The sequence below is a fragment of the Balaenoptera musculus genome, chromosome 4, assembly GCF_009873245.2.
Source record: "Balaenoptera musculus isolate JJ_BM4_2016_0621 chromosome 4, mBalMus1.pri.v3, whole genome shotgun sequence".
NCBI classification, from domain to species: domain Eukaryota; kingdom Metazoa; phylum Chordata; class Mammalia; order Artiodactyla; family Balaenopteridae; genus Balaenoptera; species Balaenoptera musculus.
Genome location: NC_045788.1, coordinates 63,013,167 through 63,031,742, shown reverse-complemented (window position 1 = coordinate 63,031,742; position 18,576 = coordinate 63,013,167). Strand labels below are relative to the sequence as shown.

The 18,576-nt window shown below is 37.6% G+C and overlaps 1 protein-coding gene across 2 annotated transcripts in view; it reads right to left on the bottom strand.

Moving 5' to 3' along the window:
* Positions 1-1,508: 1,508 nt before the first annotated feature.
* The window catches only part of SENP2 (SUMO specific peptidase 2), a 31,303-nt gene continuing 14,235 nt past the window's right edge, over positions 1,509-18,576 (bottom strand). For both annotated transcript variants that reach the window (XM_036850710.1, XM_036850711.1), the window contains exons 7-17: positions 18,195-18,298; positions 16,404-16,498; positions 15,772-15,823; positions 15,025-15,088; positions 13,287-13,463; positions 11,611-11,742; positions 9,957-10,160; positions 8,840-8,919; positions 6,650-6,734; positions 4,323-4,418; positions 1,509-2,795 (exon numbers count right to left, since the gene is read on the bottom strand). In XM_036850710.1, the coding sequence (XP_036706605.1) occupies positions 2,733-2,795; positions 4,323-4,418; positions 6,650-6,734; positions 8,840-8,919; positions 9,957-10,160; positions 11,611-11,742; positions 13,287-13,463; positions 15,025-15,088; positions 15,772-15,823; positions 16,404-16,498; positions 18,195-18,298 (1,152 nt within the window). In that variant the 3' untranslated portion in view covers positions 1,509-2,732. The remainder of the gene's footprint in view (positions 2,796-4,322; positions 4,419-6,649; positions 6,735-8,839; positions 8,920-9,956; positions 10,161-11,610; positions 11,743-13,286; positions 13,464-15,024; positions 15,089-15,771; positions 15,824-16,403; positions 16,499-18,194; positions 18,299-18,576) is intronic.

The following is an 18,576-nucleotide window of genomic DNA, read 5'->3' as shown; positions in this document are numbered from 1 at the left end:
AGAATAAGGGGCTCTCCAGACATCTTCCATAGGCCCCAAGTCTGTTTCCCTCCCACCCTCCTCCTGGCTCAAAGGTCAAAAATGAGAAAGACATTTGCTCACCAACAGTTGTGGGGGTTTTTTTTCTTCTTCATCATCAATCTTTAGGAGAGACTGCCTACTAAAAAAAGAACAATGGTTCACTCCAACTTTTTTTCAGACCCCCAAACTACTGCAATAAAATATAGAGAGAGATACAGATATCTTTCTCACTGGCTTTAATGTTAATAATTTGCTACTGATAATTAGCAAATTATCAGTAGCTGGCTGCTTTTCTCATAAACTGTTTAGGTATTAAAATTCTATTACCAACAAGTATCTGTACAGAGAAATGTCAGTGCCTAGAGAAGCATGGCTGTGTTATCTCCTATTAAATTCAGAAACTCAGGGTTAAGTAGAATGGCATTCTCCAACTTGACTCTCTGTTCTCATCAATTCATTATGTCCTAGAAGATTATTAAGAGCTATCCTGAAGAATCACATTAGTGGAAAGCTCAGTGAATGCTGCTCTAAGAAGCCCCTCCAAATACTTGTAATACAAATACATTAACCTCCACCATCACTCATTTGGGCTGCCATTCCTAAAAGGATTTACCCCACATGGAACAAATCTTAACCAAGGTTCTAAATTCTCAGGTGAAACCTACTAGTGCCAAGTGGGAACCAGGCGTTCAGTGCATTGCTGACCCAGTAAATCTCTGGCCTTTCTTGGCTGTGCCCACTGCCTGATCCCAATACATACTGGCACAGCTCCAGAAGCCTCAAGAAAAGAACGGAGGCTGCAGGCAGGGTTCTCTGTACAGCCTAAGCTTGAGGGAGACTCAGCCCATCTGGCTCACTATTTAATCATCACCTAAGCACACGTCCTCTGGTTTGACCATCAAGTAGGCACAGCGGTTTCAATCCTCACCACAGGCCCCAGGTCCTATACCAAGACTTTTACACATCTCAGGGAAAACTGCCTGCAAGAGTATGCCTCTGTAGGGCTTCCCTGGTGGCGCAGTGGTTAAGAATCCGCCTGCCAATGCAGGGGACACGGGTTCGAGCCCTGGTCCGGGAAGATCCCACATGCCGTGGAGCAACTAAGCCCGTGCGCCACAACTACTGAGCCTGCGCTCTAGAGCCTGCGAGCCACAACTACCGAGCCCATGTGCCACAGTTACTGAAGCCTGCGCGCCTAGAGCCCACACACTGCAACGAAGAACAGCCCCCGCTCGCCGCAACAAAGCCCACACACAGCAACGAAGACCCAATGCAGCCAAAATTAAATAAATAAATTAAAAAAAAAAAAAAAAAAAAAAAGAGTATGCCTCTGCGACCAGAAGCCAGGGCCTCCAGGTGGCAGACATGTTGATTCATAGCTAACAGATGCCCAGTTTTTCTGGTTTGACCTCTTACTTTTGTGAACAAGGAGAAGTGTGGGAGGTTTAAGTAGGGAAAGGGTTAGAAATCAGCGTATACTTTTCAGGTTCTGCCAGACAACCTTTTATTACATCAGAAAAGCAACACTAGGCACTAGATCTTGCAAAATATGTTCTGACCAAGGCTAAACTTTCTGAAATTAAATATGCGTAACCACTGTAAGGTTTTTAATGAACAAAACAGTTAAATACAAATTTCATAGGCAAAATAGACTACTGTATAACTGGCAACCTCAGAGCCAAGTACTAAATTTTCTTGCACAGATTTCAGTGGCGGTGGAATGGGGAAATGTAAATACTAATGAGTACAAAACTTAATTTTGGCTTTATATATAGAAAAAAAACTTTGAGGAAAACAGCTTTAAACTGAATAGTATCTTTTGAAATAAACAGCTCAGGCCAGCCCTTACATATCTGAGGCTTATACTCAACCAGATCTGGGATGAAAATGAAGATTTAGGGTTTACAGTGACTTCAAATCCAGTTTCAAGAGTAGCCAAGTCACCTCATTTCCAGAAAGGGAAGTCTCTTTAGGATGACACTCTTCTGAAGACACTTGGATAGCCAGAGTTCCTTGGCCACAGTTCCACTTTTCCACGACACCATGCCAATGCTGTAGTGTGGAACTTCCTCTGAAAGGCAACCAGAGCCCTACACCACGGTGCTTCTCCTGGCATTTTCAAGCCTCAAAAGAAAGAAGACCTCCTGCTTCAAGTCAGCAGTTACTGCTCCAGCTAGAGAAGTTAATTAACCCTTCCTTCCCCCACTGCTTTCCCTCCTGATCTTCAGCAGGGAGTGGCAGCTTAACATTCCTTTCAGAAATAAATAGTTCAAATGAGAAATTTAGAGTTAACTTTAAAAGAGCAGCAGAAAACAGCCACTGCCCATTATGTTTGCAAATGAGTGAGTGAATGAATACACGTGAACAAACACACAGAAAAAACAAATCATAGAATAAATTCTGCATTTTCCACATTCGTAGGGGAAAAAAAAAATCTTAAAAAAAGTATTAATTAGCGTTTGTTCTTGTGTGGGTTGACAGTCCAGGGCTCTGAGCAGGCATGGCCTTATAAACAGGGTTGCAAGCAGCCCTCCACACACCAAGTCAGGACTAGGGTGCAGAGAGGGGCCTTCATGCACTTCTAACAGCTCAGTACCTGTGAGAGAACAGAGGTGATGCAAGGACTTTTTAACCCACAATGCATGAGGTATATGGAAACGTCCATCCGTGAAAGAACCACCAGCAGCGGGAGGGACTGCGGCAGGGCGTTCTCACAGCAACTGCTGATGAAGGATTTCCCACACCATCTTCTTCCGGAACAGAGGCATCTGGTGCTGCAGAGAATCCACAAGTAACACATACATCACACATGAAAGTGCCCAGCGTCAACAACCTTTAGTTGTAGCATGTAAATAAAGTAGGATGTCAACGTCCTTTGTGTAAGCCTTGACTTTTCTGCATCATGGTACAGACTTACAAAGCCATAAAAAAAGGAGGTTATTTGTATTATTATATGTATCATAAGCATTTTTACGTGTTAAGGAAAATCAAAGCAGGATGCAGAATTATACAATAGAGTCCAACAACAACTTCATAACAAAAACGTGTACCAAAAAGGGAAATAGCTAAGTGGTGGCACAAAAAGTAACTTTTCTACTCATCTGTATTTCAAAACATTCTAAAATGAACATATTCTGCTTTCTTATGAGAAAAACATGAAGTCTATTTAAAAAAAGAAAAAAACAAACCTGCAAATTACTCTGTGCTATACCAAATGTTGTCCACGGCCAATTCTGTTCAAATAGCAACTTCCCCCCTTCAAATCTCATGTCATTAGGTTCAGAGAATAAATAACTCCTTCTTTAGAAGCATCAAAGAATTAGATGCTTTTCTTTTTTTTTTTTTTAGATGCTTTTCTTAATATATTATTCTGCTTTAACTGATAATCACTACATGGTCCAATTTTAAAAGCAACAACATGCAAGACAAATCCAAAACCACCTGTAACTCTTTTTGATGAAATCAGATACCCTTGAGGTACTCCTGGAGTTTCCTTATAAATAGTTGGATATACCATTTTACTATAAACTAGTGTGAAGAGGCCTAAAAAGTCTTAACACATGGATTCATAAATTATTTTAAATAGCTCAAAACATGTAGTAAAAAATTACATATTTATTCTTAGTAAAACTTCTGAAGCTAACCAATTGTATTAATTCAGCACGGGAGCCCTAGTTAGTTCATGTTGTTCAAAAGCTTAGAATGGGGTTATTATTAGTCCTACTATTCAATATGTACAATTTGGTAGCTATCAAAATGAGGTCTGTTAAAGCAAACTATTTTTTAAAGGAGGTTGTCCTTGGTTGTAAAAAGACTGAGAATCCACTATTACAAACATAAATACTCAAGAGTTCCCAACATATTTGAATTTCCACTCAAATGCAGAGCCAAAAATGGAGAACCAAAAATAATCAGAACAGAAAGGAAAATCAGGATTCATAGTTACATCTCAGACCTGCAGCTTAAGTTCTCACAAGGCCTGATTTCCCCATGCTGTTACATATTCTGCTGTGCCTCCTTCTTTGGCTAAAAGTATTAGTAATACTCAAGAACCAGTGAACACTGGAGTTCGGAGATATGCAAATTGCCCCACTGGTCACCAAAGACTAGGATAAACGTGAGAGCAGATACAGTGACAAACCCTGATACTAGCAAAAGTAGGGCTATGGCCAAGGTTTACAGCAATAATAGTAGCACAGCTACCATTATTAAGAGCTTAATGTGTGCCAGGCACTGGTAACATGCTCTGAGTTTATCTTGTTTAGTAACAAGTAAATGGATGAGGAGGGGTCTCCACTCACCTGAGTAAATGTGATAGGTTTGTCCCTAGAGATATAATCTGCATATTTACAAGTAAACATTCCACAATCACTCCCATTCAACTGTTGAGGAATCTCCTAAAATTACAAAAAAAAAAGAAAGGAAGGGGTGAAATTTCATCAAATACAAACTCCTTTGACTTTTTCTAAATATTACTGTGGATAAACAATATTATAAAGGTAAATGTTAAATCTGGTATTACACAAACACACACACACAAACACAATTAGTCTTTATGTGGCATAAAAACCCAACCCATGACATGGGAGTATGTGAGCCTCATGGAAAATGTTTTTTAGAAGGAAAGAGAAAAGCAAAGTGAGAGTTCCATCTCTCAGCTCTCATATAAACCAAATTGAAAGAAGGTTTATTACCAGGAACAGGAATTCTAGTCAGAATTGTTTCAGAGGCATTCATAAATTTTGAAAAGGGCTAAGTGTGGTTCAATCAGAAATATGCTTACAGTACAACTAACCTATTTCCATACTGCAGAGTCTGACTTGTCTTCCCTAGCCGGAAAACTAAGACTACTGCCTTGGACCCCCACAGCTGCAAGCAGGAGAAAGAAAAAAGCCTCTTTATAGGGTTTAACCAGTTAGGAAATCTTGCCATGATGTTTAGTTCTGTCCTGAAAAAAAAAAAAACACTACTGCTTGCAAGCAGCACTTAAAGGCACCATAAACCAAAGGCGGTGGATTCAAAGCCCAGGTGAAGTAAACTCACACATTCCCCAAGCCCGTGTCGCACTAATCTTGGCCAGCCCCTTACACACTTTGGCTGTCAGTTATAAGGGCAATAAGAGTATAAGAGAGTCTAATTCCACTGCTGGAAAACACACTAGATGACAACTCAATTTTTATTCAAAAAAATACACACGATTATTGTAAAAAGGAAAAGATTGAAAATGCACACCACCCATACATATGGTAGGTACCTCGAACTTCTCTCCTGAGCCCAGCATCTCTCACAGAGTGGAGAGAACTATGGACTCCACCACACAAATGATGAGAATTTGTCTTCTTTATTACATTTCCCATTCCCGAACACAGTTACTCATCCTAACAAACTCTTCTTTTATCTGTGCTTTCCTCAGGAAATTTCAACACTTACTCTTCTAATTATTCAACTTAGAAATGAAAATGCTTTTGGATAAAGATAGTCAGCCATTATATAGAGGTTAGGGCTAAAATTGAACTCATGTAGCTTACTTTAAAAAGGAGCCATGAGGGGACTTCCCTAGCGGTCCAGTGGCAAAGACTCCACGCTCCCAATGCAGGGGGCATGGGTTCAAACCCTGGTCCGGGAACTAGATCCCACATGCTGCAACTAAGAGTTCACATGCTACAACAAAAGATCCCACTTGCCGCAACTAAAGATCCAGCACGCGGCAATAAAGATCCCACGTGCTGCAACTAAGACCCGACACTGCCCAATAAATAAATAAATAAATATTTTTTAAAAAAAGAAAAGGAGCCATTAGGACTAAAAGACGTATGCATTTTTAAATTAATTAATTAATTTTTGGCTGCGTTGGGTCTTTGTTTCTGCAAGCAGGCTTTCTCTAGCTGCAACGAGCTGGGCTACTCTTCGTTGCAGTGCGCAGCCTTCTCATTGTGGTGGCTTCTCTTGTTGTGGAGCACAGGCTCCAGGCACCCGGGCTTCGGTAATTGTGGCGCACAAGCTCAGTAGTTGTGGCTCACAGGTTCTAGAGCACAGGCTCAGTAGTTGTGGTGCACAGGCTTAGTTGATCCGCGGCATGTGGGATCTTCCCAGACCAGGGCTCGAACCCGTGTTCCCTGCACTGGCAGGATTCTTAACCACTGCGCCACTAAGGAAGTCCCAAATGTATGCATTTTTAAACCCTGAATGAGATTCAAATCTGGCACGATCCAAAGCACATTCACAAATAGCACACCTGACTGTTGAGGACTCACAGCATCGAACCCTTAAGATATAAATATACAAATTTCTCAGATAAGTTTTGAACAGGAGCTTTAAAATTTCCATTAATGCCAACCAAGAAAAGTAGCTGGCTTGAATTTACTGTGTTGTGTTTTTTTCTCAATTTTTTGAGACATGCAGATATTTAACATTTATAGTTTAAGAAACAAGATAAAGGCTTAAAAGCAAACGACTTGGTTAAATGAACTTCTGAAGACTTAGAAGTGATCATTCTAAAGATGTACACTTCAGGAGAATGCATGCCTAAGGATGAGTGAGTAAGGGGAGGAAGGAAGCCAAGTCTAAATAATATGCTACTGACAGGAAACGCAACAAAGTATTTGAAATACAGATGATCACCACTTACATGTGGCTTCATGCTGTAGTGGGTCCACTCTAAAACATTCAGGTCAATATTTCTTTTGGTCTTACTTTCATCCTGTAAATACTGACTGAAAAAACAGCAAAGAAGGAATATATTGATGAATCCCTGTGGAGACTTAGCATTATGACTACAAAGACATTGTGATGTTTAATAGACCTGCCATTCTCAAATCCATCTCTGTTAGATTTTTAAAAATATGATTGTTTTTGGCTTTTTACATTTTATTTTGTGTTTTTTCTGATTACAAAAATTATATATGGTTATATTTTAAAAATTAAAACATGATATGTAAAATGCAAAAGACCCCATAATAACCACTCTGGAAATATTTACTATTAACAGTTTGCTATTCTAGTTCTCTACTCCACCCCATTTTAAAACACACATTTTATTCTATTTAAAAAAAGTACTTCATTCTATAACTTGCTTTTTCTCACTTAAAAATAGATATAAAACAAGACATCTGGCCTGGAGTCTTAAAAAGAAAAAGGCACTGCCATGGAAAACAAAAAAAAATGTAGGAGACTATTCTAAACTAAAGGAGACTAAAGAGACATTACTTACATGCATGAACCCTGACTGACTTCCTAGATTAGGAAAAAAAGCTATAAAAGATACCTAATGATATCAGAACATGAATCATATATTACACATTAGTGGTTGTCAATTTTCTTAAGTGTGATAATGGCATTGTGGTTATGTAAGAGAATTTCCTCATTCCTAAGTGATATATACTTAAGTATTGAGAGTGATTTAATTTTATCCAAATCTCCAGAGGGTTATCAAATTTAACGCAGGCATCTCAGTTCTCACCCTAACCTGCATAAAAGGTAAACCAGTGCTATGCTAGGGCATGCGCTCTCAACGGGAGCAGCAATGTTACCCCCAGAGAGGTGAAAACTGGTTCTTAGAAGGCAAAAATCTTAGATATTTCAATGGTTTGCAGCCCTCTAAAGCTCAACCCAACAAACAAAAAAAGTCTCTTCCCTAATACTATTTTCTCTTGTCATGGAGAAATTAAATTAAAAAAAAATTTGGAGTGGGGAGGTGATAATGAAAAAAATTGAGAAAAGTTGGACTAGGGGCATCAGGAAAGGGAGGGGGCCTCAGATACCCAAAGAAGCTGAACTCTTCATATATTAAAAAAGAGAGAGAGAGAGGGAAAAAAAAGTATGAATGTTATAAAAGTATGGTTTTTTGGTATCCTATTATAAGCAACAGACAAAATTTTGCTATATGATTCCAATGAAAACATTCATAAGTATGTGATTATATGTATGTGTATGTGCACACGTATGTATGTATGCACATTTTACATACATCTTAAGCAGAAAAGACTAGAAGGAAATAACTGCTTTATAAACAATTTGGTGTATCTTATGATTTTTAAAAATTTCTTCTCTGTATTTTTTATTCAAGATAAACACCCATAAATAAAAAGGATCTTTTACACTAAAACATCAAAGAAGAACTGAATTATTGTTAACTTTTCTTCACATCATTCAACAAGAGTTCCCTACTAAAGTATCCTTATTAAAATTATCCAAGTATCCTTACTAAAATTAAAAACTGGAACCTGCATTTGCTTCCAGTGAGCATAAGGGTTTCAAAATAGACTTGTTTCACTGATTTGCTTCCTCTCTGTGAAATTCTTGTCATCACTTTACATAGCTAATAGATGGCTATGCTTTAAAGGCAGGTTTCTAGCAATTACTATTAAAACAGTTGCCTACAAACCATGTTTTAACTTAAAAATTACCTCCAGGTTCTATGAGATAAACCGAACCATCATGGAAAGCACAGAGACATCAGTGAGTGGGTTTAAGAATTGAGAGAACTAATGTATCAATCCCAGAGAAATCTAATTCAAATCACGGGATTCTGATCAAATATATTTTACATTATGACATATGACAGACTTCTTTTCAATGATGCTATTAAATAAGATTTCTCAGTTAAGATCAGATTTTGGGGTTATTTTTAGACAAAAAGATGGATTCAGGTCAAGTTGTGAACAACTAGGAAGATAGCTCTCACTACACATTAGACTACCATCCACCAGAGGATGGAAAGAAGAAAGACCACTTAACAAAGGGCAACACTGAGGCAACACTGAAGTTTTTAAGCCTTTACTTACTGAGGCAACACTGAAGTTTTTAAGCCTTTACTTACAGGAGAATCTCACAGATCCTGTGGCCCTTTTGTCCCATAGAATCCAGATATTTAAGACACTTTTTTCTTAGGTCTATCACCTATAATAGAAAAATGCAACATCCAGAAACAACCATCACAAAAATGAGAATTTTATTTCTAAAAAGATAAGCATTTAAAAAAATATCAATATATGTACCAACATGAATGGATTTCTAAGACACATTTTTCATAAAACATCACAGATGATATGAGCTCCATGTCTATAAAATTATATTTTTCTATTCCTAGAGAAAGGCATAGAAACTTATTCCTTAAAACATTAGTGGTCCTCTCAGAGTGATGAGATTTTTTTTTTTGCCTTTTTCTTTATACCTTTACTTTACTACAATAAACCTGTTATCATCTTATAAACAAAAGTAATAAAATAAGCCACGTGTATTAAAATTCTTTCCTACTAAAAATCAAAGCTCCTCCACTACACAGACTGTCTTGTAGCTTTCTAAGTTGTTCAACTCAAGAACTAAGAAGGGACTCTGCAGACTATGCCTTTAACATATACTACGGGACTCTCACTAGACAGAAGAGTCACCTTCATTTCCAGCACACTTCATTTTATTGTGCTTTGCTGACACTGCATTTTTCACAAATTGAAGGTCTGTGGCAACCCTGCATTAAGCAAGTCTATCAGCGTCATTTTTCTAACAGTGTTTGCTCACTTCATGTCTGTGTGTCATATCTTGGTAATTCTTCACATTTCAAACTTTTTCATTATTACTATACTTGTTATGGTGCTCTGTGATCAGTGACCGTTGATGCTACTATTGCGAAAAGATTACAGCTCACTGAAGGCTCAGATGATGGTTAGCATAAAAAGTAGTTAGCAATAAAGTATTTTTAAATTAAGGTACGTAGATTGTTTTTTAGATAGTGTTACTGCAGACTTAATAGACTACAGTGTAGTGTAAACATAACTTTTATATGCACTGGGAAACCAAGAAATTGATGTCACTCTCTTTATTGTGATATTTGCTTTACAGCGGTGGTCTGTAACTGAACCTGCAATATCTCTGAGGTATGCCTGCATTTAACAAAACAGTCATTATCCAAACTCCAACAATTAAACCTCTCGACTTACCACCAGGCTCCAATGTACCTTACGATGAATAGGCACCAGAATCAGTTCCTGTTCAAAGAGATTGACCCCTTTGGTCCATCTTTTCACTGCTTGGTAACCCCCAGACTTTAATTTCGGATAGAAGAAAGTACTGAATGCATAAAGTGCTGGATACCCTTGTTTTTTATTTCTTTCCATCAGGAGATTCATGTAAAAATTAATGACCTGTAATACCAAGAGAGTAAATGTTGGAATATGGCAAGTATATTATCAATACTAGATTTCTACCTAACTGAATTAGGATGAATTAGAAAATAAGCTGAGGGAAGGGAAGGTACTAAGGAAGGGGATAAAAGGGCTGTCTATGACAGAAGATGGAAAACAAAAAATGATCAGTGCAGGGACTTCCCTGGTGGCACAGTGGTTAAGAATCCCCCTGCCAATGCAGGGGACACGGTTCGATCCCTGGTCCGGGAAGATCCCATATACCGCGGAGCAAATTAGCCTGTGTGCCACAACTACTGAGCCTGCATGCCACAACTACTGAAGCCCACGCACCTAGAGCCCGTGCTCCGCAACAAGAGAAGCCACCGCAGTGAGAAGCCTGCGCACTGCAACAAAGAGTGGCCCCCGCTCACCGCAACTAGAGAAAGCCCGCTCGCAGCAACGAAGACCCAAAGCAGCCAAAAATAAAATAAATAAAATAAAATAAATTTATTTAAAAAAAAATGATCAGTGCAAAATGGGAGGGATTAAGAAGGAATGAGACTGTACTTTTGAGGCATATGAGTAAGAGAGACAAGAAAGAACTCAAGGAGAAAGTCTGCAACAATGAAAATGTATATGTAATTATATCACACACAAAATATGCAAAAATATTAACTGGAAGTGAATTTTACTATATATAAATTACACCTCAATTAAAAAAAATTAAATGGAAGGAAATACACCAAAACATTAGTATTTTGTTTATTTTTGAGTTGTGCCACTTTCGAACGATGTTTTTCCTTCACTTCTCCTGTATTTTCTAAATTTTCTATAATAAACGTATTACATTTATAATGTGAAACAGAAACATTCTAATTTTACAAGAATGTGTTTATATGTCACTAGTTATAGCGGGGAGGAAGGAAGGCAAAAGGAGAAAATGCAGGGGCTGAGCAGCTGGATAAAGAACCAACTGGGAAATTGGCAAGAACCAAGAGCTAGCTTTAGCTAAATACATGAGGATACAAGATGACAATTAGACAAATTTTACAGTTATCACTCAAATGAAATAAAGAAAAAAATCACATAGTGTACATACAGTGATCAATATATTCCTTTATTATTGAAATAATAAAATGGCTCCTATAAGAATTCATCGAAAATAAAGTATCACTTGCTTGCTTCCTTCCATTTATCACTTGCACCCAGGATTTATAAAAATCTCACTGAAGACTAGTAAATGCAGTGGTGGATGAAATAAAGCACAAATGGAGAAGAGGGAAACATTGCTAGTTAAAGGCAGCAAACAATCAGAATTAATCATCTTTTTAAGGTTTAAGATGTTTTTGTTTTAGATAAACTAAAGTTGCTTTACCAGCCCCTTTTAATTGTGTAGAAACCACTATGGTTACAGACAGAAAATGGTTAAGCATAATGAGAGTCAAAGGGGGAAAAAAAGACAACTTACTTCATCATTGAGCCAGTGATAGTTCTTCAAGGTCTGGATATCTCCTCGAGTGATTCTTAATTTGAAAGCACTACTTAGGATCTCATCCTGTGGGCCATGGCCTAGAGCATTACTGATTTCCTTTTCCATGTCCTGAATTACAAAGTCCAGAGGTTGCTACTTTAATATGGAACCACTATCAGATACTGAAAGTCTGAGATGGAAAAAAGCTTTTCATCTCTGTAATACCTGACCCTTAAGAAAAATATACCATCAAAGACCTACTAAATTGAAGTAGGAAAAGATTTCAATTTAGGAGCACAAAGCAATCTTACTACTAATGGTTATAAAAAATGCTAGTTCAATTATTAGCTTCTGAAAACAATAATTTGGTAATAATATTTAAAGTATACTCTCAATTATCCCACTACTATGTGGGATACATGAGCCAAACATGTACCAGATGCTTGAAGCACACAATTCATCCCTGCTTGTGGGGAAAGTATTATCACCATTTTATAGAAGAAGTAAAGCTCAGAGAATTTTGGTTACATGCTCAAAGTCATATAATGATTAAAAGGCAGAGCCAAGATTTGAACCCAGGAGTGTCTAACTCCTTAGCCTTTGCTCCTTTCACAATACTATAAAAGCATTTTCATACTTTCCTTATCTACCTCCTGAACTTTTTTTTTAAAACATCAAAGTAATAAAATTAGGACATCAAAGAGATCATTCTATCCACTTTTGACATGAAGAGAGTAAGCAGAAACTAGAAAACTAGGCAGCAGTCTAGCAACTGAGTCCTTATTGAATAGATGGCATCATTCTAAAGAATTACAAAGAGAAATGCATATTTAAGCTATAAGCCTGAATCTATAAACCAATAGAAATTATTTCATCCAAATATTTTCAATACTGCTCCCCCCCACTATACACAATTTTGCAATTTTATGGATCTCTCTCTCTCCACCTGTATGCCCAACATATAGTAAGTGCTCAATAAATATTCACTGAATAGTACTGACTACCACAACAATGGAGAAGGAGTCAAGATGTGGGCTCACCTTTAAAATGAGACTTTTTAACTACCTTCATTTCCTTGTTTTCTGTAAGTCTTTACTTATAGAAATGTTTCAAATACAATAATCATTGAAAGGGACATTTTAGTGAACCATAGTCGCTTAACAAAAACCTCAATGAAGAGGAGTTCCCTGGCAGTCCAGTGGTTGGGACCTGGCGCTTTCACTGCCGGGGCCTGGGTTCGATCCCTGGTTGGGGAACTGGGATCCCACAGGCCGCGCATCTCGGCCAAAAATAAACAAATAAAATAAAATGTTTAAAAAAAAAAAAAAACGAACAACTGCAATGAACTCCTTCCTAATGTCAAACCCATACAGTGTAACTCAAAATATTTTAAGTTTAGAAAAAGAATCTACAAAGAACCCATTATATTCCAAGATATGTGACAATTCTATCTACTCACATTTGCTGAAATTAATCTAATCCCTTAGGCCACTTTCACAGATCACTAATGATCAGTGTAGCCAGTGACTGAACAGCCCTTGGGCCTGATTTCCTTCATATATACATTCCCCAGCCTGGAGAAACTCTTCAAAACAAAACATTCACTCAAGTCTTAAATAACTGAGGTTATTTAAAAACATGCCCCTTATTCTGATCAACACAAGAAACAATACCTCTGTAAGTTCAAGAAGATCATCTGTCCTTTTAACCCTCTCTTTGCTTGAGCAAGTTTTTTCTTTTGTCTCAAGTATTGACATCTTCCTCCTGAGTAAGCCATTGCTTCCACTGCCCAGGCGGAGTCGGGCTGACACTTCTTCAGATAAGTCAGGTTCCAGCTGGAGTCCCCTCCTCTGATCAAAAATGTTCCCATATTCTACTGACATGTTTGATACTTGCACATATAAACATATGTAACACATGAAATATAAAACAGCACCATTATCTTGAAAGAAAAGAGAATTAGTAAATCCCCAAATGAGTAAAGTAGATTAAGCATATCTGCCTGTCCCTGGAAGAGGGAACAAAAATTGTTCAAGACCTAAGGCTCACAACAGGACACCTCAATTATAAACCATGAAACAGAACATTCGTTTTCCCTGGAGGTAGCAAGAAAAGTATTTTCAGTTCTCTTATTTCAATTAAAAATAATACAGTTAAAAGACATTTTGAAAAGCTTTAAAAAAACAAAAAATATGACCCATAATCCCACCACTCAAAATAAACCACTTCTATCCTTATACCAAGTAAACTTGTTCTACTTCATCCTTTTAAAAAAGTAATTATATATTACAGAAAAATGCACAAAACATTAATGTGCCACTTAATTTTTGTAATATTAACACCTATGTAACCACCATTCAGGTCAATAAACAGAATTTTGCCAGCATCCCAGAAACTCTGATAAGAATCTTTCCTTACCATGACCCTACGGAACTGTTAATACTGAACTTAAGTCATCTGCTAGGCAAACTTATCTAAAATTAGGAAATTTATTTAGAAATAGAGCATTGGACTAGAACGACACTCTCAACACACGTAGCCAGTGCTCTTTACTCTAGCTAACTGCCAGGTATACTGGTCCTAGGAAACCAGTAGCTGCTGGCCCTTCCACATGGTCCCAGATTGCAATGCCTTCAGGTTCAGCCAGGATAGAAGCAGGATGTAGTCTTTAGCCAGGTAACAAATACATTAGAGAAGGGAACAATCTAAGACTTAGGACTTAAGATCATGACTTAAGACTATGACTTAGCCTTAAGATTAGTTCTTATGAAGATATCAAATGGGAAAAGAGAATCTTGATCAGACTGATACTTAACACAAAGCAGTTCCCTAAACTTTGGTTATTTCTATTACCTAAAATATGAAATAATCTAAAACTTCAAGTTTGCATTTAATTTAGGAATATAATTCTTTTGGATATGGAGTGCTTAGTAAAACACTTTGCCACTATTACTTAAAATGTTGGTATTGCTACGGAGATCACTGGGACACTTCTTATTCTGATACTTACATAGAAAATGTAAAATCCAATTATGCAGAAGATTGGTAATATTTTCAAGTAAATATGAAATCTTGAATCTGAAAAGAAAGTCCTGAACAACTATTTTCCCTAAAGATGTATGGTTTTAAAAAATTCTCCAAAAGAAGCCAGGCAACAGAGATAAGGGTTGGGATGGAGGCAAGTTAGTCTCTCTTACAAAGGTGGCTACAGCACAGAGATAAAAATCTGGCAACTCAGAAGAAAGCCAAAGGTGTGTATCCTCAATGCCTGCTGCTTCTTCAAAGAAAACAACGGAATTAGAAATCAAAGTAACATGTATCATCTTTCTTATTTTTCATGGGCACCAAAATTTTAACATAAGTCAGGTGAAAGAATAAAAGACATAAAATTTAACTGGGGTTTCTACTTACACCTTCATTTTCTAGTCTGATTCCAACTGTCTTCTCTGTATCAGAAAGTTTCCCCTTTGAACACCTGAGGAAAAAAAGTGAGAGATTACAGACTGGATGATTGTAATCTGATACATATTAAACTAGTTTCAGAAAGAAGATTTAATAATTGTAAACAAATATTGCCTTGAGTTTATATAGTCCTCTAAACCAAAGGTTAGCAAATTTTTTCTAAAAAGGATTAGACAGTAAATATCTTAGCTTTGCAGGTCTTATGGTTTTTGTCACATCTTCTCAACTTTCATTGTAGTTTAAAAGTGGCCATAAGTAGTATGTAAATGAATGAGCATGACTGTGTCCAACAAAACTTTACTTACAAAAACAGGCAGGTGGACCAGATTTGGTCCATGGGCCATAGTTTACCAAACTCTACTATAAATGAACCAGCATCCAAAATCCTAAGGCACACAGAACTGCCTTCACTGTTCATATACTAGAGATGCTGATCACCAGAGATGCCCACCACACCCACGCTCTTGTCTAAGCAGTACCTATGCCTCCCAACCTCTAATGCCTAGGGGAGAAGGGTACCCTCCCAAGCTAGGGTGGACATCTGACACAAGAGCTACCTATGTACCCACATATGCTGACCAGCTACCAGAGCTGAGGAGAGTTCACAATTCCTCAGACATGGTTACTCATAAATATAGTTTATAAAGTAAGAAAATAATATGTCAAAGAAAACTTAGAATAAACTGAACCATGTACCTCTTTTCACTTCTCACTGAACATAGAGGTCCCCTTGTTTCAACAACTCTATCTGTGAGGATGATAAAAAAAAAGAAAAAAAAAAGTGTTTCCTTTATTCATCAATCATATAGCTGGAATTTCAATTTACGGTTTCCAAAGTATCAAGATATTAATTTACATTGAAATGCTAAAATGGGTTCCAAAGACATTAGCCTCCATACAAATTAAGTTGCTTAAAAACGCATAAATCTCTTTCTGCTTTAAATATAATCTTTAGTGTAAACTGACTAATATCTGCTCATCTGGTAAGCTATCATTTAGTGTCATTTAGTGAACAGCAACTGGAGAAATACAAGGAAATTAACATACAGAATACAAAGAAATTAATTTTAGGCTCACAAAATATACACTATGATATAGAAGCTAGGAATAATAATCAAGAGGTATTTTATAAATTGGCTTTATTTTGAAATAGCTTTTTTACTAAACTACTGGTACTGGTAGGCCCCCATCAATGCCCTGGGGTCTGATAATGTTTTAAAGTTTGGTACACCATCTTTTACTAGTACGTCATTTTTCAATTTTATATGCACTTGAACTAAGTTCAATATATTAAGACTATTAAGATACAGCTAAATCTGGGAACTCACATTGTTTTGGAACAAACTGAGTTGTTTTGACTCCATGACTTTGCTCTTGCCCCCAGCCTTTGGTCTTTAATGTGTCCATCTGACTTCTTTGAGAACTTAGAAACACAAAAAGTAAAGAAGATCAGATACAAAAGGAAAATCTATTTTAAGTATTCATTATCTCTTTCTGGTAAGCTTCTCCAAACAGGAGTTATTGATAACCCAGAAATGTCAAATTACAAGAGAAAGGACGCAACACAGCATCATCTGGGACTAGGATAAAAGGAGTCTGATCCTGATTCTAATATTACAGCCAAGTTACCTAACCTCCAGTTTCTCCATTATAAAAGTGGATGTTCTCAATCCCCAGCACCACCTTGACTGAAAAATCTCAGCATGGTAACACCCAACTTAAAAGATGAAAAATTTTAAACGATATACTGAAATGGATCCCAAAACAACACATTAAAAGAACATAAGAAGAAAAAGAACAACAACAAAAAAACTATAATAAGCAAAATAGTTTGAGGATTTTGCTGACATGACAAAACCAACAGTTCATGAAGCATACTGTTGCTCCCAACAGCGGCTAGTCAAAATGGAAAAAAATATGAACATTCTGATTGACTAAACTGAATTTCTTTTTAAATAAATTTCTTTATTTTTTGGCTGTGTTTGGTTTTCATTGCTGGGCGTGGGCTTTCTCCAGTGCAGTGAGCAGGGGCTACTCTTCGATGCGGTGCGTGGGTTTTCCATTGTGGTGGCTTCTCTTGTTGCTGAGCACGGGCTCTAGGTGCGCGGGCTTCAGTAGTTGTGGCACATGGGCTCAGCAGTTGTGGCTCACGGGCTCTAGAGTGCAGGCTCAGTAGTTGCGGCGCACGGGCTTAGTTGCTCCGCAGCATGTGGGACATTCCTGGATCAGGGCTTGAACCCATGTCCCCTGCATTGGCAGGCGGATTCTTAACCACTATGCCACCAGGGAAGTTCCTGAATTTCTTTTTAAAGTTCACAACCAAAGTTAAAATTCCCAAAGTTAAAATTCTTGTTATTTCTGCATTCAACAAGCTAGACAGTCTTGTGACTTCTTCACCTTCAACTTACTGTTACATAATTTCTGGGACTCCCCTCTGTGTATTCTCACACCGCTTGTCAGAATTATCAAGTAGATCTCAAACCTGAGCTCGCATATTTTTTGTCCCCTTGTTTACAGGGAAATAAAAGGCCAGATATCAGTTCCTTCTGCCATTCTCATCTATTTGGTCAACTCAGCACAGTTAATTAACAAACTGTCTGTAAGGAAAACTTCTTATGACCTGGGATGATTTTAATCTTGTCTCTAGAGTGGAAGATTTCCGACTGTGCTAAGATGCATCCACTAGGATGCCTCAGAGACTATGTGTACATGGCGGGGGGGCGGGGGGGGGGGGGGTGCGGGTGGGAGGAGATGAAGGGAGGGAAGAGCTGGGGAGAAGAGGGGGAAAAAGAGAGGAAGACAGAGGTCATGAGAAACGTGTGTTGGGGAGGTTGAAAAAACTCTCTGCTCCCTGGGAACCTGACTTCAACCAGTGATTCCACTTTTCTGTATCAGAGTTTTATGTAAGAGTTCACTTGAACAAAGGACTCTTAAAGCTAACAGAAAATTCTATTTTGTAAAACCACTGTTCAATATAATCCATCAGTACAGACAAATTACAGGGCTCACTCTCTCAATATTAATCTCTTTTTTCAACAAAGCCCTTCCCACCAATCCCTTCTCCAAAAAAAAGGAAAAAGATGTCTGGCAAAGCATTTATCTTGTTAACGCATCTTTACCTATGATGAGTTGAAGTTACAGGAGGAACAGAGTTTCCATGACCACCTTCTTTAAGTCGCTCCAATAACCTTCGGTATTTCTCCCTTTCCTCTTTTTGAACACCCTAAATAAAAGAAAGCATTTAGATAACTACCAGCACATCAAACCTATAATTAAATCATAAACAAAGACTAAGAGGTCAAACGCAGCTCATAGATGTGTTTCATTCGCCAGCACAGTGTTTTTGTAATTTTAGTGTTCTTTTAATTCCTTTAATTTTAATTACCAACTTTATAAATTAAAAAGAAAAATCCAATAACATCTGGTCTCTTTTGAAACGCTGTATCAACAATCCAGAGCTATGTAAGACTATTTATTCCCTTGGTCACCTATTCACTCCAG